The 26,327-nt window shown below is 41.5% G+C and overlaps 1 protein-coding gene across 4 annotated transcripts in view; it reads right to left on the reverse strand.

The window, feature by feature from the left end:
• The window catches only part of LOC115386028 (GTPase IMAP family member 7-like), a 632,686-nt gene that overhangs the window by 589,776 nt on the left and 16,583 nt on the right, over positions 1-26,327 (reverse strand). Inside the window, exon 2 of one of the 4 annotated variants that reach the window (XM_030088215.1) lies at positions 6,105-8,748. The exons of the other annotated variants lie outside the window; for them this stretch is intronic. Within the exon in view, the coding sequence (XP_029944075.1) occupies positions 7,895-8,748 (854 nt within the window). The 3' untranslated portion in view covers positions 6,105-7,894. Of the gene's footprint in view, positions 1-6,104; positions 8,749-26,327 lie in introns of those variants that run through there. 4 annotated transcript variants of the gene reach the window in all.

A 26,327-nucleotide genomic window follows, 5' to 3' on the forward strand; every position in this document is an offset into this window, starting at 1 on the left:
ATATTGACCCCACTAATCAATTAGCAAGAAGTAACGTCAAGCACAAGGTAAAGTGAACAATGAATAACAAATTTAATTGGAAAACTAGACAAAAATAATGTAAAATAAATAGAACAGTAGTTTTAGGTCACAATAAGCACAGTAAACAGCTTCCCCAAACAGATGATTCCACCAACCCCCCCCCCCCCCCAGGCAGTTCAAATGCAAGGGCAAATACTGGCTTATAAACTAATTCTAAGCCGGCACAAACAACCTACGATGCAGGCCTGTGATGATGCTCGCTTCACTCAGAGAGCTAGAACAAAATTAATTACAGTACCTTGTGAAAGCGTATCCAAAAGATTAGGCCGAGAAAGGGATGCACTTGGTTCCACAGGGGCAAATCCAGGCTCACGAAACAGCACAGCACGATGACGATGACTCTCCAGGTCCTCCGTCAGGCACATCCGGGTTCAGGAAACACCAGTCACCATGGCCATGGTCCTCACAGTCCTCCATATCGTTGTCTCGCCGGCAACGATCCTCCACAAACTCCCTGGTCCCACCAAGTCGGCGAAAACGGCAGCTCACGGTCTCTTTAGATTAGCTTAGCTGTGTTAGCAAGCCTCCGTCCTAACGAGCATGTCCTAAAGCAGCAAAACACCATCCTGAAGCTTCGTGCTGAAACTACACGGGGTTCTTCCACCTTAGTCCATCAGTCTCAAAAGCGGCCTTGTCCAGCCTTAGCAATAGCTCACTTCATCCCACAAATGTCCAAAAAGTAAGCCAGCACATGCACAGCACTGCAGCTGTCCCTTGTGCAGGCTGAATGGGACTCTACCCGTTTTTTCCCTGCGGTGCCTTCACTGACCGTCTCAAAATTGGAAAAAACAAATTTCACAGATACTACAATATAAATGAAATATTATTTAACAATAACAATTTTTTAACCTTGTAAATATATTTATTAAACACTTTACCATGAACTTGATGTTTATGAAACAAATGAATTTGTGCTTTTTATTTAACTTGGACTTTACAGTGTTTCACTACATAATTATGCGGGTTACAGATGCAACAAGTTTTTCACTGGATTTGGGGATCCTGCCATTCTTCCTTGCAGATCCTCTCCAGTTCTGTCAGGTTGGATGATGAACATTTGTGGACAGCCATTTTGAGCTCTCTCCAGAGATGTTCAATTGGGTTTCGGCCAGGGTTCTGGCTGGGCCAGTCAAGAGCGTTGTGTTGCTGCATGTGGTTTGTGTAACGTTTCTGCAGGAGGACAGGAGTCGTCCTCCTCTGGGCCCAGGGGTGGAGGAGAGAGATGTAGCGTCGTCAGGATGGAGCATCCACCTCCAGCCGGATTCTCCTGTGTTATGAAGCCCCAGCAGCTCAGAGGTGAACAGCAGCTTTGTTCATGCTGTAGATAATGCAGGAAACGATTCAGCATCTATACTGGTATTCTATCAAGTAGAATTCTATCAAGTATCACATTGATACGTTCACCACTGCTGCTCCAGCTGGATCCAGGGCCCAGTGTGCAGTACTATGCAGAGTACTGAAATAAATCTATGCTGCTGTTTCTGCAGCTCCAGGTTGCTCTGTGAACTGTGGATGTTTACGCTGAACAGCTTTCCTCGTCCAGTGTTACAGTGAACACAAACTAGTGAAGTAGCTAAAACTGCTGGACAAATGACAATAGATAATATTGAATCCATGACAGAAGTGCAGAGCCATCATCTGATCAGCCACACTCTGCATTTACACCCTGGCAATTACATCCAGCAATGTTACTGTCCAAAATCGTCTCCACCAGCTGCCACCACAGTGTCTGATGGGTGGATGCAGGGTGTGGGTGGCAGTGTCTTGCTGAACTGCTCTCTTTCCCCCTTTGCTTTTTACCCAGGAGGAGGCTGGAGCACCAACCAGACCTGACGGAGCCCCTGAGAGAAGTCCAGGCTTTAGGTGAGCTGGGAGCTGCAGCGTGACGAACGGCATGTCCATCAGGAGGAGCAGCAAGAGGAGTGGCGTCTGAACCTGCAGTTCCTTGAAGATGAAGCAGGGCAGCGAGGCTCAATGAGGCTGAATCAGGCTGATTTGGCCTCTCAGCAGCAGCAGAGCGAGGCCTTCAGATGTCCCTACAGCGGGTCTCTCTGCAGGTCCAGACCCCGAGAACCCACAGGAGTAACTCAACAACGAGTGGTGTCGATGTCCTTTCCAATAAAAACAGTTTTAACACCCATGTGTGTCTGAATTCACTGGTTCTTGCTCAACACAAGCTCAGCAGTGTTTTTGCATTTGGCATTTCTTTCTAAGTAGTGGTGCTGAATGGAAATGAAATAACTCCATTTGTAAGGGATGTACATGTGTGGTGTTTTGAATATTTTACATGGTGATTATCATGAACTTCAATCCAGACAATTCTGCACTGTGACACATGACAGTAACAGGGTCCTTTATGGAAACACACACTTCAGTCTGTTTGCTGTTGAAGAGCGAAAGGTAAGGTGGAGCCAGTGTCATCTGCATGTAGGGAGAAGCCGGAACTGATTTAATATTAGCCTGTTACAGCTTTAAACACAACTGTCACTAAATACAGCCTTATAAAACAATCCTCCCGTCATCAACCAACTCTTCTTCTGAGCTGGCCTCATGTTGACAAGCATGTAGTCTCTGCACAATTCCTAAGACTAGTTTGAAACTAAACCTTTAACAGCAAACTGTTTTGTCTGTCAGAAAAAAAATATGAATTTTACCCAGTTATGAGCAGATCTGTGCCTCATATAGAACAGAATAGACTGTATTTATCTCACCATGAAGACATTTAGTTATGGAGGCTCGTAGAACAAACTGGTGCAAAAAAAGGGGGCCTTTTATAAATAAAGAATAAGTAATCGAAATCAAAAAGAAGAAAACATTGAACTTGATATACAACAGATCTAAAATATAACACTACTACTACTAAAATATAACTGGAGCTATAATATATAGAAATATGTACAGATATGGACTTAATACATTTTGAAAATGTGATGATCAAGGGTTTGTTTTTTTTTTGTACTACCCACACGTTTTCAGCACAGCGTTTTCAGCCATGGTGATGATAATTCGTGCAAATCGATATTTTAATCCTCTGAATTTCAGTCATTTCCTCTAGCACAGGAGCTGGCAAGTGTCTTGGATCCATTGTTTTGGCGTCGCTGTGCTCTCTGCTGATTGGCTTCAGAAAAAGTAAACTTATTGGCTGTGTTTTTCAGAGGGCAGACCTCATTAACATCTTATAAAACGGCGTAAAAATCGCGCGTCTTGCTGGTTTAAAACGCACGTTTTTTACGGCATTTAATTAAAAAACAGGCGTTTTTTGCTGCATCTTAAGGATCGGAAGCATTGGATTAGTGGCGAATTGTGAGTCTTTCCAGTTCAAAGGACGGGCCAGTTCTTTCGTCCAATCAGCAACGACTGATGTCACCCACTACTTAACCTGAAGGGGCAGCATTGCGCTAAACAAGCGTACAGCCTGCCGGAAATCATTAGAAGAAGAAAACTGATGTCACCCGGCTTCCGTTTTCTCTTTTGCCGTTGTGTTTTCTCTTTTTGTGTTGTGTTTTCTCTTTTGCTTTTGTTTTTTGTCTTTTTGTGTTGTGTTTTCTTATTTGCATTCGTGTTTTCTCTTTTGCCGTTGTGTTTTCCGATTTGCCGTTGTGTTTTGCACCTCAGGGCCACCGTATCGTTGTCCTGTTGAAAGATGAACTGTAGCAGTATGGAATTGGAGAGTGGTGCTGAATTGGGCAAGAAGTTATTTGGATTCAGGAAACAGTTTGTGGAGACGGGAAACTGTTAATCAGAATATTTGGATATTGTGTGGCATCTCCCAGGGGTCAGTGTTGAGACTTAAACTGTTCAGTGTCAAACTGTGAAACTGTAAAGTGTTTGATCTAATGAAATTCAGAGTATTTGCCAATAACACAAGTAATTTAGGCACTGGTGAGGACTCACAGCAACTTCTGATCCAAATTACTTCAGGGATGAATAAAATGTAATCATCAATTTTTTTTAAGTAATCATGAAATCTGTGTAAAACTTAAATTTGAATTTTTTGGAAAATGTAAAACAATCAAGGCAAAGGTAAAAATGGAGGATATAGATATGGAAAGGGTGAAGCCAAACACATGCATTTTTGAGAGCTGATGACAAAATTTACTGGAAACCTCCTATAAAATATAAGTATCTTCACAACAAAATATTCAGAAGCATCTCAGACCTGGCCAAAGCAGAAGACATGTTGGATCAAAAATCACTTTACATTCTCGTGTTGACTTATTTATCTTTCTGTATGGAGGTATGGGGAAAAATATAAATCTAAGCTCATTACAAAGGCTTTTGATCTTACAATAAAGAGCAATAATGCTATTTAATTACTTTTTTGTTTTGGTTTTACCCTTTTATGCAAGTTGGAATCAAACATACAATCAATAATTAAAAGACAATCTTTCCATGGTGCTTTTCTTGATATAAAGGAACATGTTGAGAGAGTTAGTTGTCTTTTATTTCAATGATTTTAATGTAATTTTATGTATTTTGCTGAATTTGTGAGGTATTTTGAATTGTCTTGTGTCGGAATGGTGCTCAACAAAAAAACTTACCTTGAACCTCAAACATGGACCTTGAAAAGCAGCTGCCTCCATTGGTGTGGATGAATGCTTAAAGGGGCTGTATCATGCTTTTTTAGCTAGTCCAAACCCTAGAAATGGCATTAACATGGTAATAGTTTATTTTTGGTGCTAAGGAAAAGTAATTTTGTGTGAAATAAAAGATTTTCTGGGGCTAATTCTGAAACCCGGAAGAGAAAACACTCTGTTTCACTGAAAATCCCGCCTCTCCCCCTGTGGACTTTGACTGACAGCGTACTTCAACCAATTGGCGCTTCAAAACAAATACGCTAGCTAGCTTTAGCTCTAGCTCTAGCTTCTCTACACACAAAAACGTCTTTTCCTGTGAGAAACTCACCAAGCGCAGACCCTTCAGACCCTTCAGACTCTTGCTCTTGCTTGACTGTTGCTTTCAGACGATGGTCAAAGTTTATCCTCGAAATCGGAGTTACAAAAGGCAGCAATGCTGATTGCCGAGGGCCTGCGGGAGGGGGGCTCAGGGGAGCTATCTTCACAGTGTGACGTGAACGTGGGAAAACAGAGCTTTTTCACAGTGTGACGTGAACGTGGGAAAACAGAGCTTTTTCACGGGTGCGGGAGGGGCTGCCTCTCTGAGCAGCACAAACAGGAGGAAAGCTTAAACACACAGGCACGAAGGTAAAAAACGCTTTGGGGGTGTTTTAGGTGAGTACATAACTATATAACAAGGTTAAAACATACAAAAAGTGAATTTTGCATGATACAGCCCCTTTAAAATGTAACTGAAATTGCAAATTATTTTGGAAGCTGTTACATCAGTGGGAATTTAAAGTGAACACAATTTAAAAAGTCTATATTTGACCCATGATTCTGAAGTAAATAAAAATGCACCTTTGCAGAGAAATTTAAAAAAGAGTCAAACACTTAACAATTAGACATACCCACTGAGCAAAAAGACGTTGAATCAACGTCTTTTTAAGGTCATTGTTGGACGTCCCAGCAAGGTACCCACAAGGTACAGAATGTAACGCCAGATGACGTCTTTATTTTACGTAATTTCGACGTCGGGTATCGACGTCACCAGGACCTTCAGACAAGGGCCATAAAAAAGTGGGGAAAATATAATTTAAATTGACCAAAATCTAATCACTAGGTTTGCGCTCCGAGTATCAGGCATATTACTGCAGTCACTTCATCATTTCATTGCAGACGGGTGACACACGAGAGTCGAACTCACGACTTCCTGTTCAACGATCCTCAGCCTTACCTATTGAGCTGTTAATTTATGAAGTATTTCAACTGTAAACGGGAGGGTGACTACTACTTTACGGAAAACTACTTTTCCTGAAATACAGTGCAATACACACGAAACAAAGTGGTGGTTTTAAAAATGTTTATTTTGTGTTTCTCCAAAGTTCACAATTTGATGAAAATACGAACTAAATTTAACCGCTTGGGCGGCTCTTTTATTCGACATAATTCTATCTGTACGAGACAATGAAAACAAACGGACTCAAAGAAAAAGAAATACAAGGCGGGGTTAACATTCACATAAACACTTTTTCAGGGGTAAATTATTATTATTAATACTGCTTACTATGCATAAAGTCCCATTGTAGAAGGTGACATGCTTGCCAAGGTTATTTTCCTGTTACTTCATTTGAATCAATCACCAGCAGATGCTAACTTGAAATGCATAAAGACAGCATCCAACCTCCTGACAAGCCAAGGTACAGCAAAATTCACAGGTACAGGAAACTACGATCACAATCCAATTCTTTTTAAACAGATTTTATTGCAAAAACTTCACAGTACTCAAAATACCGGACCAGTGACGAATCTGCAGCTAACTCATCCTCCCATCCGCTGTCCCAGCATGCTATGGTGCTGATTGCCCTCAAAAGGGACTGTGACCGGCCAGTCCAAGGTGGATCCAGACTACTGTCGGTCCACAAAACAGGAATCAGAGTTCCCCGACAACTGCTGGACCAGCGATTAAGGGAAAAACACTTAATTAGCCTGACAGCAGCATCTCCAGCTCCGTGGCTTTCGCAGTAAAGTGTACCATCTGACACACCTCTACTTCCGGTTTCACTCAGTCAAGTTAATATGCATTATGGCAGCCAATAAGTGAACACAGACACAGAACTTCCTATCTGTCGCCCTTCAAAATAAAACAAAAATAAAATACATCAAAACCCATTTCATACATAATACGTCATTCATCATCTCGTTCAGATTGTAAACATTTTTAATCAAGGAACATAAAGTTTCCCCGACTTTCGAATGTTCAACCGCATGTAGACGTCGATATTGGGTCCTAATTTAGATGTCCAAATCTTCAACGTCATCTAGACGTCGAAATACCTCACCTATTTTGGACGTCCAAAATAGGTCTATAATTGGTCTTGGACGGACGGACGCAATGTTTAAGGGGTAGAAACTCCTTTATTGTTGCTAAATACACTCATAGCCAAGTGATAAAAAATATACATGCAGATATCATCTGAAAAACAAAAAAAAAAACAAACAAAAAAAAATACAGCAAGCTTTAGAATGTAGCGGAATAGAATAGAGGCATGCATGTTGTATGTAATGAAGTCCACAGACACTGTGAGTCAACAGTTTCTACACATTTAGAACCCTAACCCTTCACGAGTCAGTAGCTATTGATCCCACTGGAAACAAAATACAATCTGAAAGGTTCATCCAGGCTTTCTGTTTCATTACTCTTCAGTGCTCATTTTAGGGATCATATATTCTTTCATTTAAAGACTTCATCAATTTTGAAACAATCACACCAAAGACAATTGCAAGTAAACCCCAAGTAAAGAAAAAAAAAAGAAATCAAACACTTGTGACAAAGAAGCTTCTTTACTGTTGCTTAATTCACTCACAGCCAAGTGATAAAAAAAAAATCCTAGATATTGTTTGAAAGCAAAAAAAAAAAAAGATACAAAAAAAGAAGAAGTCGAGCCGGTTTTAGAATATAGCACAATAGAATAAATGCATGCATGTTGTATATAATGAATTAAAGTCAACAGTTTATACACATTTGGAATCATCACTGAAGTTATGACATATTTTATTGTCATTTCTCAAGCATTGAGGACTAAAGTGTGATTTCTGATCAGTTCAGACCTGCAACAATAAACACACAGATCAAATTAAAGCCTCACTGGTCAATAGATATTGATCCCATCGAAAAAAAATTACAATCTGAAAGGTTCATCCAGGTTTTCTATTTCATTACTTCTTCAGTGCTCATTCCATGGATCATATATTCTTTAATATAAAAACTTCTTCAGTTTTGAACCGATCACACCAACGACAATTGCAAGTAATCCCGGTACGACAAGGCGCATCACCCATCTGAGCATAGAAGATAAGCGTTGGCGACATTCCAGCCACCTCTCAAAGAACCTCCTTTTGGCCTGCTCTCTGATGTCTTCCTCCACCATGTTTTCTGATGACTCTCTGATCTGCTTTTGCTCTCTTTGGATTTCACTCTCCACCTCCTGAAGCCTGTTATTGGTGTAGTAACTGCCACTGTGCATCTTCACAATCTGGTCTATGCTCTTGAGCAGCTCTGCCACCTGGAACTGGTTGCTTCTGTACTCATCCTGCTGGGTTTGCTTCCAGTATTTGTTATCAAAGACGTGGCAGCGCCCTCCACACTTCCTCACCAGCTCACTCAGAGCCTTGCTCTCAGCAACAAACTCACTGATCTTCATCCCTTCGGGCAGCAGGTACCCCTTAGTGAAGACAACCGCTGCATATTTCAAGACGTCTTCAGAAAAGAGTTTGCAGATTTGCGTGATGATGTCTTCCTCCTGCTCTGTGAATTTCTCCACTTTGAGCACGATGAGAAAAGCGTGCAGCCCCGGAGCGCACTCTATCATACAGCTGAGTCTGGAGGCCTCCACGTCCTCCTCAGACCTGCCCGGGAGGAACAATCCAGAAGTGTCGATCAAAGTGAGGACTCTGCCCTGGACAGATTTGGTTTTGCTCTGAGAAAAACGTGTTTCTGAGTCACTTAAACTGTTGATTTCGAAGTGGTTTTCTCCAAGTATGGTGTTAGCCAGACTGCTAATCCCAGATCCGTATTTTCCCAGCATCACAATCCTCCACGCGTTTTGTACTAGGGGGGGAAAAAAAAATCATGTCAAAGTAAGTCATTGATATATATTTCCATACTTTTCCAGAGTGTTTTGTTATTTTCAAAGCAAGAGCAACAAGAAGCAGAGCAGTTAAGTGTTAACTGACGCTGCTGCTTATCAAGCGCAGCCAGAACATCAAAGTCTAAAAATATCGGCACTGAAGATTCCCCCACCACTTTTAAATCATTTGTGTTGCAGCAATTTGCTCCCCAGTGGAAATAATGAACGGCAAACAAGTGACAGGCAAGACAGAATTTAAGAGCACTAAGAAAATACGACTGTATGGACATGGACAGTATGCGCTCTGTATTGACAGAGCAGTACTTTGGTCAAAATTTTGCATATACTGTTTGCACTTTAAAAAAGGAAATAACCAATTTTATTTGTGGAAAGAATTTGATTCTCTTGCTGAGGCCATGCATGGATGTAAATTATAAATCATTTCAAAATTTAACTGTGTTGTTTGTGACTATTAGATATACAATTCTGTTTTTCCAGCCAGATATTTTTTTCATTTAAAGGAGCACAGCGCAGTTTTAAATATTAAATTATCAATTACTCACACCCACACACATTTTCACCTTTGCCTGATGGACAGCACGAGCTATTTCTGCAAGATCACAGTCGCTCCTATTTTCCTGTGCAGGGCACTGAAGGCACAGCAATATGAGTGATTCGGGTACGAATCGCTCTGAGCTTGACGTAATGCGCGCTCCCACTGGACTGATATCCTTAAGTTTCGTTTTGTCTGCCATTACTCCGCCAGATGCTTAGCAGCAACAACTGAGCAGTACTGAGGATGGAGCTACCATAAAGTAAGAAAAGACCGGCTTCTAGCACTGCCACGGCTCCAGCACAGACCCCACCAGGCAAAAGAAACTTACGTTTTACTCGAGCGCTGCTAAAAGAGCTAGGAAGGAGTTCCCCTCTTCTGTGCACGTACAGTACTGCAGTTACGCCCAAGGCCTGCAGGGGTCGGTGTTTCGCATAAAACAAACTGCATAATGCACCTTTAAGTTCACTATATTTATTTAGTATATTACTCAATTTGTTATTTCAGTAACTATATTTATTTTTCAGTGTTGAATGAGCCTGTTTTTAAACTGCTGCCTTCACACAAACTTCATGAGCTTTTTCTTTAACTATAGCTCAGTCAACTTAATTTATTTAAATGAATCTATTACAATGTGGCACTAAACAAACGTTAAAAACTGCACATTTCTGAGCAGCAAATAAGTCAATCAGAGTGACATGAGGTGCAGGGAAAAGAAACAAAGGCAAAACAAAATGAAATAAAAGCACACAAATATGAGCAACCTCAGTCTTTTGTCCATTTTGGTATTTTAGACTAACACAATTGTTATGATTATAAACTGGGCTTAATCAGCCACGGTTCACATGAGAAATAACATTTATAAAACAAGGAAGACAAACTGCTTCAAACACACTCTCAGAGGGAGGGAGAGACACAGAGAGCTGAAGTTAAGTTTGTGTCTTCAAGATGTAATGGGAGTGTGAGTGTGTAGAAAGCCATAAAGACAAATAAGTTTATCATGGAACAAAGTTTGCATTTAACCTTTGGTTAGTGTAGAATTATAATAGGGTCTTGCCAGAGTCCAGAGGTCTGACAAGCTGGAAAATACTTTCTATATTTTACATTTTAGTCAGAAGGGCATTGATTGAAAACATTTAAATTCTGGAACTCTCACATATCTCTCACCTCTCCCAGCCTTTGTGTCAAGACAAGTATCATGGTATGATGTGGTTTTGAAAAAACACAGTGGAAGGTTTGTATGAACAATTTCCTGTAGGAAACATGCTGAAGATATGGGTTCGGACAGAGAAATCACACCAGCTGGTCTGTTATGGACTTGAACACATTGCAGACATCCACCAACCAGTTTCTGCAAAGCAACTTCATACATTTTTCCCTGACGTTCCAATTCATGACCTCAAAAGGCCAAGAGAAATTCAACTCCTAATCAGCCATAAAGAAGGCAGGTTGGCTCCACAAAAAGTTTCTAGTGTGGGGGATCTTGTACTGTGGGATGGACCGCTCGGGAAAACGGTGGCAGGGACTCATCCTGAACTGTTCGAGAAAATCACTGTTTCAGCTCACATGTCCTGCACGCATTTCGCCAGATCCATGAGAACTGCAGCTGTGAAGTATCATGAGTGTACAAGCACTCCACCCACAATCCAGCAATCCTACACCTCAACCACTACTCATGACTTCTTAGACTGGTGGAAATGGGACAGCATAGGCGCTGCCTGTAACCCAAAATGAGGGGGCTGCTGCTGCGGTAACTGTCAGCCGGGCGGTAAAGACATGACATTAGCTGAAGAAAGGGAGATGGAGATTGTTAAACACGGCTTATCATATGCTGGTGCTGACGAACACAGTGCAAGTCCCCACTGGCATGCAAGCTATCCGTGGCGTGAAGATCCATCCACCCTTCCGAACAACAAACGAGCTGTGGAAAAAACCTTCCTCAGGACAGAGAACCAGTTCAGCCATCTCGAAGAAGAACGTCAGGTGCTGCTGGAGCATACCTATGATGATGACATCCTAACTTCTCACAATGACTCAGAACGGCTCCAAACTGTCACCACAAATGTGGAATGTATTCTGGAAGCTGGTGGGTTTGCCATGAAGCCATGTAGCTTCTCTGGCCAGAGGAAAAAAGAAAACGACGAGTTATCACCAAAAATCGTCATCCTGCCGAACCAAAAGAAAGACGAAGACAGCAAAGCTCTCGGTCTCGGTTATAAGGTGCAGGAGGACAAATTGCACGTGATGGTGAGATTCAACTTCTCAAGACGGGAAAAGAAAATGAGACTTGGGCAAGATCTAACGCTGGAGAATGTGAAAAGAGAGACACCGGACCCCTTGACAAGACAAGAAAACATTGGCCAGATGCAGAAAAAATCCTTTGTGTCTGTGCTAACAAGAGCCAAGGCAAAACAAAGCACAGTGATCTCAACCTGAAGACTCCACAGACCTCCTGCTGGTTCAGCAGTCAAAATTTTGGTGAACAAAAGACGCTTCAGCCATCTTTCCCAGCTTGTAAAAACAGTTGCAATGGTGTGGAGAGCTGCCAAGAAATTTGCTGGACCGTCCAAGACCCTGAAGTCACAAAAGTGGGAGGCTATGTTGGACAGTGGAGTTGTCTCAGTCGAAGAGCGGCAGGATGCTCTGAGGGACATATTTCTAGCAGCCCAAGAAGGGGTGACTTTTCCCACCTCCACAACAAACCGTTTGGTAGTCTACAAAGCACCAGACTCGGGGTTACTGCTTTGTGGAGGACGAATCCAAAGTTTCAACGAAGATTCCACAGCTGTACCACTCCTACCTCACAATGCATGGACCTCAGTACTGCTTGCACGTGAAGCGCATGATGAAGGCCATGAAGGAGTGGCTGGGACAATGTTGAGGATGCGCAAGAAAGCCTGGGTAGTCCAGGGAAGACAGATTGTCCAAAAAGTGGTGGGAAACTGCCTCTTCTGCAGAAAAGCAAGAGCCAAAAGGTGTCAACAAATAATGGCAAGCCTACCGCTAGAAAGAACCAGCCCAGCTGCACCATTTGAATACACAGCTGTTGACCTCTTTGGACCCTATCTGTTGAAAGATGAAGTGAAAAAGAGAGTAAAGATGAAGGCGTGGGGAGTCGTTTTCAGCTGCATGGCGAGCAGAGCAGTCCATGTCGACCTTGTAAATGCAGTCTCCACAGAAAGCTTCCTCACGGCATACCTTCGCTTCACTGCAATAAGAGGACACCCGAAGAGGATTTGGTCGGACCCTGGAATGAACTTCATTGGCTCCAAACCTGTTCTGAAAGACCTGTATCAATTCCTGGAAAGGCAGAGCAAATCAGCACTGGAAGAAACCTGCACAAAAAACAGCACCATCTGGGAATGGAAAATACAACCAGCAGACTCACCTCACCGCAACGGTGCTGCAGAAGCTGCTGTTCGTATCGTGAAAAGGGCACTACAAGGACTGGACAGTGAAACCAATCTCACCTACAGTGAATTCCAAACAACTTTGCAGCAAGCAGCAAATCTTGCAAATGAGTGCCCAATCGATGCCAGAGTACAGGATCGTGAACAGGTTGTCCAATACATCACGCCAAATTCGCTGTTGCTAGGACGTGCTTCTCCTGATAGTGACATAAAGACATTCAGTTTTGAAAAGTATCCATATAAAAGATTGCAGGAAATGCAAACTGTGGTGAACAAGTTCTGGAGATCATGGAGCCAACTTGCAGGTCCTAACCTCTTTGTGAGAAGCAAATGGCACACCTCACAAAGGAACGTCGCAGTAGGTGACATCATCTGGCTGTGTGATCAGAATGCTTTGAGGGGCCACTTCAAACTTGGACGAGTCACAAGTACGAATCCTGACAAAAAGGGCGCTGTACGGGACGTGCATGTAAAGGTCATCTCAAGCTCAATTCCATCGACAAGGCCAAGATCAGAACAAACATCCAACCATCCCACAGGAAACACTCAAACCACCACTCTGCACAGAGACGTCAGGTGGTTGGTCGTCCTTCTGCCTGTCGAGGAGCAAGGGTGATGGAAGAACGGATGCAGCTCTCAAGTGTTGGCGACCTTCCCAAGGTGCTTCGTGTGAAGATCGAGTGGGAGGTGTTTGGTTGGAGTCGAGCTGCCTTTCACCCCACTTTCCCTCATCCTATCCGAAGTCACTACGTCAGCTGGCGGAGCCTCCTGAGCGCGCACCTGGACCTTATTAGACAGAGCACAGTGAGCCCAGATGAGGTAGGAACACGGGTGGCTCAACAGCGCGAGCAGCGCGAGCCAAAATAGCCTGAAGTTTTCTGTACTTACCTCAAAGCGATTGTGCAGGCGATCTCCCCAACACGGTCAAAAAGATACCTGAAGAACAGCCGGTAAGCACCTCCATGTCTGTTCACTGTTTACTGTGGGAGAAGTGCAGCTCTGTGATGCGTTCAGGAGCGCTTGGAGCGCTGGCAATTCAGCGTCCAGGCACGCTGGAACATTTTGAGATTGCTTCAGTGAAGATTTGACACTGGAGTTGCTGCGGATTGTGTTTATTTATTTTGTAAAAAAATTAATGGATTGGTTATTGCATAAAAAGAGAAGAAATAAAGATTAAGATGTAATGATTTATATTTTGCAGTTCTAAAGAAAGTGGGAATAGAAATTATGTAGGAATTTATTGATTTACTTTGTTTAAAATGCTAAAATGTGTTTTGGTAAAATATTGTTAATTAATGTAAGGGTTTGAAATGTACTTGTTAAAAGGCATTGAAGCTAAAAACAAGAATGATAAAATTTTGTGTCTGTATTCAAGTACTGATATTGTATTCCCTTTGTTTTCTTTTGAGGTTTTTCCACCTAACGCCTAACGCCAAACACCTAACGCCTAACCCCACCGTTAAAACTAACGCTGCAACTGCAATAAAATAAACTAAAAAGGCAACGAGTGGAGTCCTGCGTGCTTCAGTTGGGGGACATCCTTTCAAGTGGGGATTCTGCACAAACCTACACACACTTGACACAGACTCTACTTGAAAAAAAAAAAATCAATCAAAACAAATGGAGCAAAAGAACTGTAATCATTTTCAAAAATGGGCCAAATAGAATTTCTTAATTTATTCAGTTATTTGACCTAAAAACATTCCTCTCCAGATGATTATTGTGGCAGTGTTTTGTAAAATGAAACGTTTTCTCTGATGGCTCCTCCATCCTCACTGAGCATGTTTGTTAATGGTGGCAGACAGCATAGATTTACATAGAAAGGCTAGATGGCTCATTGGACTTTTACCGGCGTCGTCACCGGTCGGCCATCTTACCTAGGGGGACTTAGGAGCGCTCTGCAGTAGTGGATGGAAGGTAAGCGACCTACACAAACAAAAATACACTTAACTTGCTGAATTCTTGACGGATTTACAAATGGTTTGAGTTATTAAATACCTTATTAACGTGGATATTATTCGGGGCGCGCAGACCTGTTGAAATTGCAGTTTTTCTTTTTGAAAGTTGCTGCATAGTTGTGTGTTTGTTACAGCCATTTGCATGGCTGCAATCTGGGAAATTCAATTACGGTATTATCAAGGTTTCTGTGAGACCAATAATAATTTTGTGACAACAACATATTTTGTCTAAATGACAATTTGTGTGGATGAAGTTGGGTATTAGCCAGCAAAGAAACAAGAGATTGTGAATGAGACATGTGAGCCACTTGGACAAAGTAACCGGGACTTAATAGGTGGGAAAGGCATAATTACTCCTTAGTTTTAACATGATTTCCAAGCTGTTTCATTAGTGAAATATATCCTAGATTTAGATTCATTGTGATACAGTTACAGGCTGGCTTTGTGTTTGTAAAAATGTCCTCCTCCAGTGCAAGATGCCACACTTTAGTGCAGCATATGGAAGCTCAAATGAACGTTCCGTCAAAACAAGAGCCGTAGAATCACCTTTCACTCGTAAGAAATGCCTTGAGGGACATATTTAGGATTATTGTTAATAACTTAGTGGATTTGTACTTGTATAATACAAGATATTTTGACCCTGACATTTTAGAAATGTTTCTACCATTTGTTTACATAATAATTATTGAATATTACTTTTTCACATTTCTTTTAACATGTTACTGTTATTTAGGGTTTCATAATGGCATTCAAGCATAGGCTACATGAATTACCCCAACAATATCATAATTTAGCTCAGTATTTTGTGTTCTTACCATTAAAGCTAGGGTTGGCGATCTTGGAAAACTAGCATGTAGCACGAATGTAGCATCTCCCCAAGGTTCCGTCCAGCTCCCACCCCATTGGAGGAGCTCCGTTGGGAGCGGAGACGCGGAGTGCGGTGCGTCCAGTGCGTCCCTGGCGTAACCTGTCCTCAGCGCTTCGTTTCTTCGTTTTTCTTTATTTGCACTATGCCAAGTATGGCGCACTCACCGGTAAGTAAAGCCCCAAACATTCTTCTCCGCCATTCTGCAACGACGCTCCGTCCTTCTACGCGCGCACTGAACCAGGGTCAGTGCACGCCATTGACATGTACGCGCAGGGGGCAGGTCGAACGGCGAAGGGATTTGATTGGTTTAAAAAAAGGTGTCCCGTCAAGACGATTGGTTGCTGTTTTTCCCGTTTTACTCCTGCTGTAGATAGCGGATATTTTCCAAACTACTTTAAGAACACGCTATGAATTGTTTCCCATTGGGTCATGAAGATCATTTTAACCAGTATTTAAAAAAATGTATCTCATTCAAATCGCCAACCCTAGCTTTAAAGTTAAAGATAACAAGGGTGTAAAATGTCAATAACTCATATATCTTGGTACCTTCTCATGTTTTTCAGGATTCCCAAAACACAGAGAAGAGGAGGCGATGGGAACTTGCTCTAAAAAGGGACGGTTTTGTTGCATCAAAAACTGCAAACTGTGCAGCGAACATTTCAGAGTGAGGATTTTAACAGGACTGGGAAGATGTTCAGGCTTAAGGCTGCTGTTGTGTCAAACATTTTCAACTTCCTGCTCGTCTCCAAAGGGTATGTGTATCATTGGCCAACAAGAATATGTGATATTCACATTGTCACGATTACTGCAGTTTAGGAATACATAAAGTGTTGTGCATTAAGGACATTTTAATATTTAGCTGTACATTTTAGCCGTAACAACAAGAAGCACTGCTGCCTCTAGAAGAGCAGAAGAAAACCTGCCATGGACCAAGGATGAGCCTCTGCAGCCTCTGGAGTGAATCTTTTATTGTTTTGGAATTGTGTGCACCTGTTAATAAAAGAAACCTTGACGCCATGTTTCCTGGATGTGTTTATTTAAAAATGTATCTTAAAATCTATGTAGGGTAGAACAGGTAAGATGAATGAACCGTCCCCTTGATCCTTAAAACTATACATGAGTTGTCACAAGACCCTAAAATAAGAACAGAAACATATTTTCCAAATGACTGTGGAATTCTTTGACTTTTGAGGCATAATTATTTTTTATAATAAAGCAAACGGACCCAAGTTTAAATTTATACATTATGCATGTTAGTGATGTTCAGTGTACAGAACTATGTGAATCATTTAGCAAAAGGTCACTCTGAATCATTAAATTTGTGAGGTTTTATCAAAATGAGGGCCGTAGGGCCAGAGGAACCAAAAACCTTGGGGTAAATTGAACCAATATGAATCACAATTCATATAATGTACATACATGATTTGTTCAGTTTAAGTTTAAAATATCATGTGGGTCAACTTCCCCCTTTATTTCATAAGTATTAGAAATATAGTGTTTAAAAAGTGTTTAGAGTGCTTAAAAAACACTGACGATTTAAATTTACTGTATGTGTGCTATGGCAGGTAATGCTCTATTATCTACTTTATTTTAATTTGATATGAAAGTCCATGGTTATAATTATCTGTAAATAACGACATCTCTGGCTTTTGTAACAAATCAATCCATTTAAAAATCAGTTGAAAATTGACCAAGCTATGCTTAATTAAATATTACATGCTCCAGGGCATTAATGTAATCAGAGAGCCAGCGGCCCCTAGGTAAGATGGCCGCCGTGTAGCGACGTCAGCTGTCATTGGATAAACAGCGTCTGTAAGCTATCTAGCCTTTCTATGTATGTCTATGGCAGACAGAGACCGTGGTGGTTACAGCTTTCTGTTCTCCTCACTGCCCTGTTTCCCCTTCAACCCCCTCAACACCCATCCTCGGCAGTCAGTGAGAGGTTCTTCAACTTCAGCAGACCCTTCAACACCATCCAGGCCAACCTTCTGACAGACAAGCTGAGCATCATGGGAGTGGTCTCACATGTGGGTTCCTGGATTGGGGACCGATTCACTGAGAGACAACTACAACTGTTTCCTGTCTTTACTTACTTATATCATTTGCATATACTGTCTTTAAATGTATCACTTTTTTATGTTCACTTTTAATCCATATAGTATTTGCACAGATTTAGAGAGTTTAAAGAGTTTTGTTCATAGGATTGTACAGTTTTTTCTTTTTACAGTACATATATTAACCTTTAATAATGTTAATCTGGTTACTAATCTGCCTGTTTCGTCTTTTTTTGTTGTTGCTGTATGTCAGTTCCTGATGACTTCAATTTCTCTCAAGATTAATAAAGCATCAATCAATCAATCAGTGAAAATATAATTTCATTTAACATTTTTGATCAGACTCTGAACAGAATGGTATGAGTCAAACTGTACTGAAAATTTGCTTCTTGTGCTTTATGACATGTTTGAGGTTGAACTACTTTCACGCTCCGCCAGGTTTTTCTGTGCTGCACCACAAATCCACACTGACTCAAACTTGCTCCACAATGTCAGACCTGTTGTGAGACTTCATTTTACTGTACCATCATGATCATATTCATAAATGCCAAACCCGTCTTTCATATGGCTGAACGCTCATATGCCATCGTACGATCATTTCATAAATGGGGTGTCTTTGTAGACACTTTTGTTTCTTTGTTTTTTTATGGGAGTACGTAAATAACTTTACGCATGTGTGTAAAGTTTTATCGGAGCGCGTAAAGTTGCTTACATGAGCATATTAAAGTTTAAAGCGAGCACGTAAAATTTCCTTAAAAACAACAAAAACAAATTCTGTGTACCTTTAGGGTCTCCATAGAAAAGTACTTCAACTAATCTTGCAGGAAAAAAAAAACGTGCTTTTTAAGGCAAGAGATAAAAACACAGAGAGTGAAAGCAGGTATAAATACAGATGCAAAAGGTATAAATTAATACTGGTACAGCTACACCTACCATCTCCTTCTTTATCCATGATGGTACTTTCTACACAGACAAGAAGGCAATTCTTTACCTGAACAGAAGACAATCGGTGACTCTGTTGAGATATGAAAAACAAATCTGAAGAAACCAAGAAGAAAGAACAAATTCCAACCTTTCTGGCGAGCGAGGTGCTTGTATATGTGCATGAAATTTCTTAGATAAAGTAAATAAAATGAAAAAAACAATTTTTTTTTAGTTTGGCAGACTTCTATGAGTCTATGTTGTTCTGTGATAATACGTCTATGTTTGCTGCTCCATCATTTCTGACTGGTGGACTTTCTCAGACGCCATTTCCAATGGGTGCACTTCCAGGATTACAGTCACCACACCCCCAATCCAAGTCGCCCCTGACCTCGCCGACCCCAAACCAAGTTGGCCCCCGACCAACTTGACCCCGACGGCCCCGACTCTGGATCAACTCGGCCCCGACTCCCGACCAACTCGGTCCCAACTAACTGAAAAAAAATTACTGGTAAATTTGTCTGGTGCGCCGCTGCTATGGAAGTTAGTTGGGACCGAGTTGGTCGGGAGTCGGGGTTTTTGGGGCCGAGTTGATCGGGGCCTGGGGTCGAGTTGGTCGGGGGCTGACTTGGCCTGGGGCCGGCGAGGTCAGGGATGACTTGGATTGGGGCCGTGGCAACTGGTTACCAGGGGTGGACAGTAATGAATTACATTTACTCACGTTACTATAATTGAGTACTTTTTATGAGTAACTTGTAATTTTATAAGTAGTATTTGAAATAAGTAATTTTTACTTTTACTCAATTACATTTTGACCCAAGTATTTTACTTCACTACATTTGAACCCCCTCACGTTACCGAGTACAATTATGATAATGAAAAAAACCACGCGCCCTTCCTCTTGTCTCATTTATAATCTGGATCTGCACGTGGAAAGGTGGATGTTCTGAAGACTGGAGACGTTACTTGCACCGCCAGCCACTAAGGGGCAGTGTTGGCGCTGCTCACGGCTGCTGCGCACTGCTCCGCGTCGGAGAGTAAAAGGCACACGGAGAAGTCCGACATCAAAGACAGGTCGGAGCTGTCAGCCTGTGGGTTGTCTCAGTGTTAGTGTGCGTCCAGAAAAAGTACGTCGCCCTGTTGCAGTGGATGTTGTTTGTTGTATCCCTCTTGTTTGTGACGAGGTTGCTTAAAGCTAACTCTATGGCAGCCATGTATGATTAGCAATGATATTAATGATATTGATATAAGCTAACATCAACATTATAGGGCAATTCCCGCTCGTTCAGGTTGATCTCTGTAAGTGGTCAGTGTGTTCATGCTGTGTCAGGCCTTGTTTATCTTTATGGAAATTATCTATACATACATATGGTCTGGAAATATGGGTAAGTGTGGTGAGTTGATAATGATTATTGTCTTTCTGTTTATTCTTAGAAAACCACACAATACACCTGTACACTGCCTGTTGATCATCATTAAAGCTCCATAAGTGGACATATCCTCTTAGTGTCTTTCTTTGGACTAAGTCTTGGGCGAACTTAAGAGCGTTCTAACCGACGTGAACTCTGCGATTGCAAATGAAAAAACCAGACACAGTACTGAGCCGTCAGTACAGTGGATGTTGCATTCAATTTGGAGAGATCATGGAGAAGGGTCTGAAGAAGCTACAACTTCTGCAGAGGAAAACCTAAAAAAACCTTGGCCAAACTTAGACCTATTCGCATTCACGTAACTAAGTAACTTCTACTCAAATTACATTTTAAATGATGTACTTTTGTACTTTTACTCAAGTACATTTTCAGATGGGTACTTTTACTTTGAGTAGGATTTAAGCAAAGTAAAGATACTTTTACTCAATTACAATTTTTTTTTGTACTTTTTCCACCTCTGCTGGTTATCCACTTCCGTATACGTAATTGACTCGGCTTTTTTCTCACTCCTCCTCACAGCAGCACGGCACTTGAAACAGCCGGACGCTGGACGTCTGTGCACTAGCTAGAGTGGGTTGTTCTGCTGCAGTGAAACTGGACGCTCATTGGATAAAATGCTGGGCTGGTCCCGCCCATTGGACTACAGAACTTCAATGGGGCTCTATGGGGCAGTGGGCTGACCTGGACGCTGAGCTTCTGTGTGCTGATTGGATGATCTGTCTGAAGCTTGACTGACAGCGAAATGAGCAAATCGGTGATCTTGAAATAAAAATAATGCACCAAAGCACTTCCGAAGTTTTTCTTTCTGTTGTTCTGAGTTGATTCAGAGGCTTTACTGATCCTCGGAGACTTTATGTTTGTGAAAAATGACTAGCATTGTGTTTGGAGACTCGTTTAGGTCACTCTGTGGTTTCTGTCCTCAACCAGCAGCTGGAGCTTCTCCCCGTCTCTCACTCTCACACTCAGGCGTCACACAGCACTCTAGCCTCTGCAGCAGCTCCAGCTGCTCGCCAGCTGCACACAGCGGCAGACAGTGTGAATGTTGTGGACCGGATTTTGGCGAAGCCATTTGATATTCTTCCTTACGAAGAGAAAATTGGTGTTAAACTGCATAACAGATCAACTCCGAAGACTTAGCTGATGCCAAAAGGTGGGGAAAAGTAACAGGTCTCTTCAGCTGTCCTGATATGACAAGGTGAGCTGCTGACTGGAAGTGCTGTCACCAATAAAATGTCCTGCTGGCCATATCTCTTGATGAAACCATCTCAGGGATGTGTTGTCTGGTCAAAGTGGGCTTTAGGGATCTGTCTAACTTTGACAGGGCGTACAAAAGGCATGAAAGTTAATAGAATTTACATACAAAAATATGACAATGTATGTTAAAAATGAACTTCCCCTCTTTGGAAGACCAGCAGCCGCCACTGGGGCCACTATATATTTTTTCAATGTTGAACGAGCCAGTTTGCAAACTGCTGCCTCGACACATGCTTCACGAACTGTTTCTTTCACAGTCACTATTACAATGTGGCATGTAAACAACTTCGAAAACTGGACAATTCTGACTTTCAAACAACTCAGAGTGACGTGGGCTGTAAAGACATGGGAAGCCTTAGTCCTTTATCCCATTTCTGACTAATACAACCACTAAAATTAGCAACTGGATTCAATTGGAATATTCCATGTGAACAATAACAAAAAAGATGACTGTATTGGCTACTATAAGACGAGTCTGATTATAAGACGACCTCTATTTTTCAAATATCATTCTGTGAAAATAAAATATGTTGAAGACAATAAGGTTACTCATGAAACAACTTTTTATTGTACGATTATTCTTGGAACATTTCATGTGATTTAACATCAAGAATTGTTACTGCAGTATTAAATAAAAAAAAAACTATATTCTATTTCTCAAAATCTGAGGCTACGACTCAGTGAATAAGCAACAAATAAGTACCCTCAAAGGTTCAATAACTGCATTAATAATGTAAATAACTTTATAACCATCAAATTCAAGTTCTATTCAACTTCAGGAACATTAACAATTCAGTCTAATATATATTTGCAGTTTGGCAGTTGTTTGTTCACTCTGCTGCATTGATCACTATTAGTTTAAAGTTGCCATCAAAGCGTCGCCTCTGTTGTTTGCTCACTTGTCAAGCTTTCGACCCCCTTCTTTCCAGATGGTCACTTTTCATTAGACCCAAACCTTTTCAGCAAACATACAAGCATACATTTACTGAGAAGCTCCATTTGCTTCCTGGTCACAGGTACTTTAGCTCCCTCTAGTGGCGTGGATGTCTAACAACAATCTAGTCCTCGATTATAACACGACCCGATTTTTGAGAATACAGTTTCTGGAATAAAATATTGTCCTATAGTCAGGTCAATACGGTAAATCAGGATGGTGTGCAATCAAAACATAGAAGGCAAATGGCTTTAGTCCACATTTCTTCTGGAGTGACACACACACACACACACACACACACACACACACACACACACACACACACACACACACACACACACACACACACACAGACACCTGTTTGAAGTCAACTTTTCATTTGTAGTGTGTTTTAGGTAGTGCGAGTGTGTACAAGGTCAGCAAACCTTCCTTTAAAATATTTTCTTTTTAATGAGAAAAGTCTAAACTGATTAACAAAGGTTCAGACTTCAAGAAAATGCCATCTGTGTTTCCTGTTCACTTGTCATTGTGTGACTTTAATTTTGCTTCATGGTTTAAATTGGTGTTTTACTGGCCTAAACAACAATTGTTGTGCCATAACAGGGTGTGGTGTTTTCCTCCAGCGACTCAAACTTTACACAAGTTTTACTTGGATAGCAAACAAAAGCCTTTACTGAAAGGAGTTGAATATTTTAGTGGCTTTGATTATAACAAGAAACATACAAGTGACTTCATTTCATTTATTTATTTTTTTCTTTTGGAAAAGGTTTGGATATTAAGCTGGAAACTTTGTGTTTTAAATGAGAATGAACTGACCAATGTGAAAATGCTTTTTGCTGTATGTGTGAAAATAACATCACCACGATACAATAAAAAGTAAATATAATGAAACTATTCCTCAAATCACACCAAATGTCTAAGTTAATTCCATCTTATGATTGTTTTAGAGACTTCGTATTTACAGTTTGTGGTGACTAAAAAATTAAATGAAGTGATTTGTAGACAAACTCAAAGACATACATTGATACACAAAGTGAATGAAAACATCCATGGTTATGGAATCTGAAACATTTGAAAATAATTTTCCATGAAAAATCTGAAAACAAAGAAGAGAATTTAAACAAGATATTCTTTGATAAAATCTCTGTCAGTACAATGATCAGGACTGATATTCAAGATGAACAACAGTAAGTGAATAAATGTACAACAGATATTGACAGAAGTTTTGGAACATGCCAAGTTAACTCCTGATTTTCAGAGGGAATGGACACATGTTGATTTGTGAAAATGAATGAAATCAAAACATGAAATTCAAACAGATTTGACTTCAGTTTTCAATATCTTCAAGAACCCAAATGAACCTATACTCAGAAGTATCCACTTATCCCCACTGTTCATTGATCAAATATTAATGTATTGAAGGTCAGAAAACTTAACATTGTTTTATCCATCCATCCATCCATCCATCCATCCATTTTCTACCGTTTATCCGGGGCCAGGTCGCGGGGGCAGCAGTCTCAGCAGGGATGCCCAGACTTCCCTGTCCCCAGACACTTCCTCCAGCTCCTCTGGGAGGATCCCAAGGCGTTCCCAGGCCAGCCGAGAGACATAGGGCTCTAACTTCGTCGACTGCGCCGAATCCGCCGGCTGTCAGCGGAGCGCAAAGTGCGCCGTCGGCGGATAAAGTCAGTGGGGCGTGTCCAGAAAATTGTCCTAATTTCGTGAACCAGGCGCAGTCACGCCTCCATCCCGCCCACTGGCGCAGGTGGCACAAGAGGGAGGAGAGAAAGTGGGTTTAACCCAGCTGAGAGTAATTTGACCAATCAAATGAACACCTCTCCTTTTTTTCAAATGCACTGCAGCAAAGGACACTGCTTCATTAACATGGTGAAATACATTTTATTTCCTGGCCTCAATACTAAACCATAGTGAAGCAACAATGTATATGAAGGTGTTTTAAAATAAATAATCTCTTGAAGAGCTTGGGGAACCAGACAAATGAAATAGCAATGCAGACACATTTACAGGCTAATACTTCTTTCAGAGCGCCGATCGGCTCCGCCGAGGTCTTTACATACAGTGCGTGCTTTTACGCACGGCACTATTTATTCACAAAGAAAGACAAGGCAAACTGACAGGTGCATGGCTGTAGCAAATGCATCGTGACAAGATGCAAGATCAATAAAACACACTAAGAGCCTGCCCAAGAGTGTCCGAACCGTGTTTTGGTCCGATGGTGTGAAATAACTTCTGACATCGTGTGGGTTTCCTCCTCAAAATCACATGTAGAAATGATGATTCACCTGCTTTTTACGCTGTTCAACGCATGCATATACAGCCGTGCGGGATCCACATAGTTTCCGCGCCTGCAATGTGTTCATTTTATTTTTTTAATCAGATCAATCAACTGAATGAAGCCGCTGTCATTGCGTGGAGTGTGTTGGTCAGCTCTAGTGACAAACGGACTGGTTGTCCATATGATGTTGGTTCTTTGCCTGTGGAAGATCGACAGCGGTCGAAACCTAGCGCGAAAATAAGATAAATAAACAAAATATTAAGTCAAGAGGATCAGCAAACATTTTAATGCCTCATATCTGCTTTATCAATGCCTCAAATCAGGTTTAAAAATTTATTTAACTTTTTACAGTGCGCATTTGCGCAGCGTCACCTCTCACTGACACTCCGCGCACTTATGTCCCTGATAAACACGCACACACACACCAACACACATAAAAAAGTTGTATTATTAACCGTCAATAATAATCAAAACCATATTAAAATTAGTAAAATAAGTCTCCCCGGCTGCGCACCAGGACGGACACCTTCCCACACGGTACCGTCCTCTGCTCATTTGATTCTGGGACTACAGGCTTGACAGGACAAAGGTTTTTATTTAGAAAATATGTTCGTTCTAAAATTAATTTTTGGAAACGAAAAATACATGGTTTGCTGTACTTTGATGGAGGATATAATATTTTACCTGAATCTGTAATTGGCACCCCTGGAGTCGCTGGGCCAGTGCTCCTGCTGTCAACTACCGTGTTCACTGTTGTGTTTAATTTTAATACATTAGTTGTTGTTTTTTTACACCATTTTATGTTATTATTATTTAGTTGTAAACTGACAGTAGCCTACAGTAATTCTCTATACCTGGAGGTGACGCGTGAGCGCTTCATGCGCCACTGCAGGTTCTGCTGGACTGTACAGCAGCTGGAGGTCGATCAGGTATTTTTGGGGCAGGATTAAATTTGTTTCGCTGTTTGGCGCGTGCCTGTTCTGACTCTGATTCAGAACGTTCCTCCTCTTCACTCCAGTCAAGATCGCTGATGTCCGACACGTCTCCGCCATCCGATTCCCCCTCACTGACCTCCTGTATCATTGCTAAAGCTTCTTCCACCTTATATCTCTTATTTATGCCTGTTTTTATTGTCTTTCTTTTGGGATTTGCTTGATATTTTTGGCCGTCTGTCTGATTGTCTGCTGTCAGAGCTAGCCCCCTGTTCAGATGCGCGCATGAACCAAAACAAATCAATAGCAGAAAAAAAAAGCCCCATGAAGTGCGTCTTTTTTTTTATCAGTAGTCTGTGAGACCACTGTTGGCCTTTGGAGGTATAAATGCTTTGTAATATTATTTGTGTCATTGTTAGGACCTTATTTGCTTCAGAAAAACATACAAGACACATATTTAGGAAAAGTCAAAGAATTAGAGGACAGGGGAATTATTTTTCACAGATTTATTTGAATTCCAAAAACCCAAACCAGACCATTTTGGATGTTCTAGTGCTAAAGAAGATAATAAAAACAATTATGTGCTTCATGAGTGATTCTGTGTATCTTTCATGACACTGACAAGCTGTCAGTGTCATCAGATCCTCCGCTCCCCAGCCTGCTCACACCTTCTGCACTAAACTCTCACTGCGCCCAGCTGATTCTGTCGACCCCTCCCCCTGGTGCGCCGCCACGCCCATCTCGGCGCAAGTGCAGCGGACCGGCCAGAAACCCTCTTCTGCGCCTGTCGAAAATAGGAATGCGCTGCCTCCGCCGCTGATCATCGCCAAGTTGCGCCGTCAAATTAGAGCCTATAGTCTCTCCAGCGTGTCCTGGGTCTTTCCTGGGGTCTCCTCCCAGTGGGACATGCCCGGAACACCTCTCTAGGGAGGCGTCCAGGAGGCATCCTG

Source organism: Salarias fasciatus, chromosome 3 (genome assembly GCF_902148845.1).
Source record: "Salarias fasciatus chromosome 3, fSalaFa1.1, whole genome shotgun sequence".
Taxonomy (NCBI): Eukaryota; Metazoa; Chordata; class Actinopteri; order Blenniiformes; family Blenniidae; genus Salarias; species Salarias fasciatus.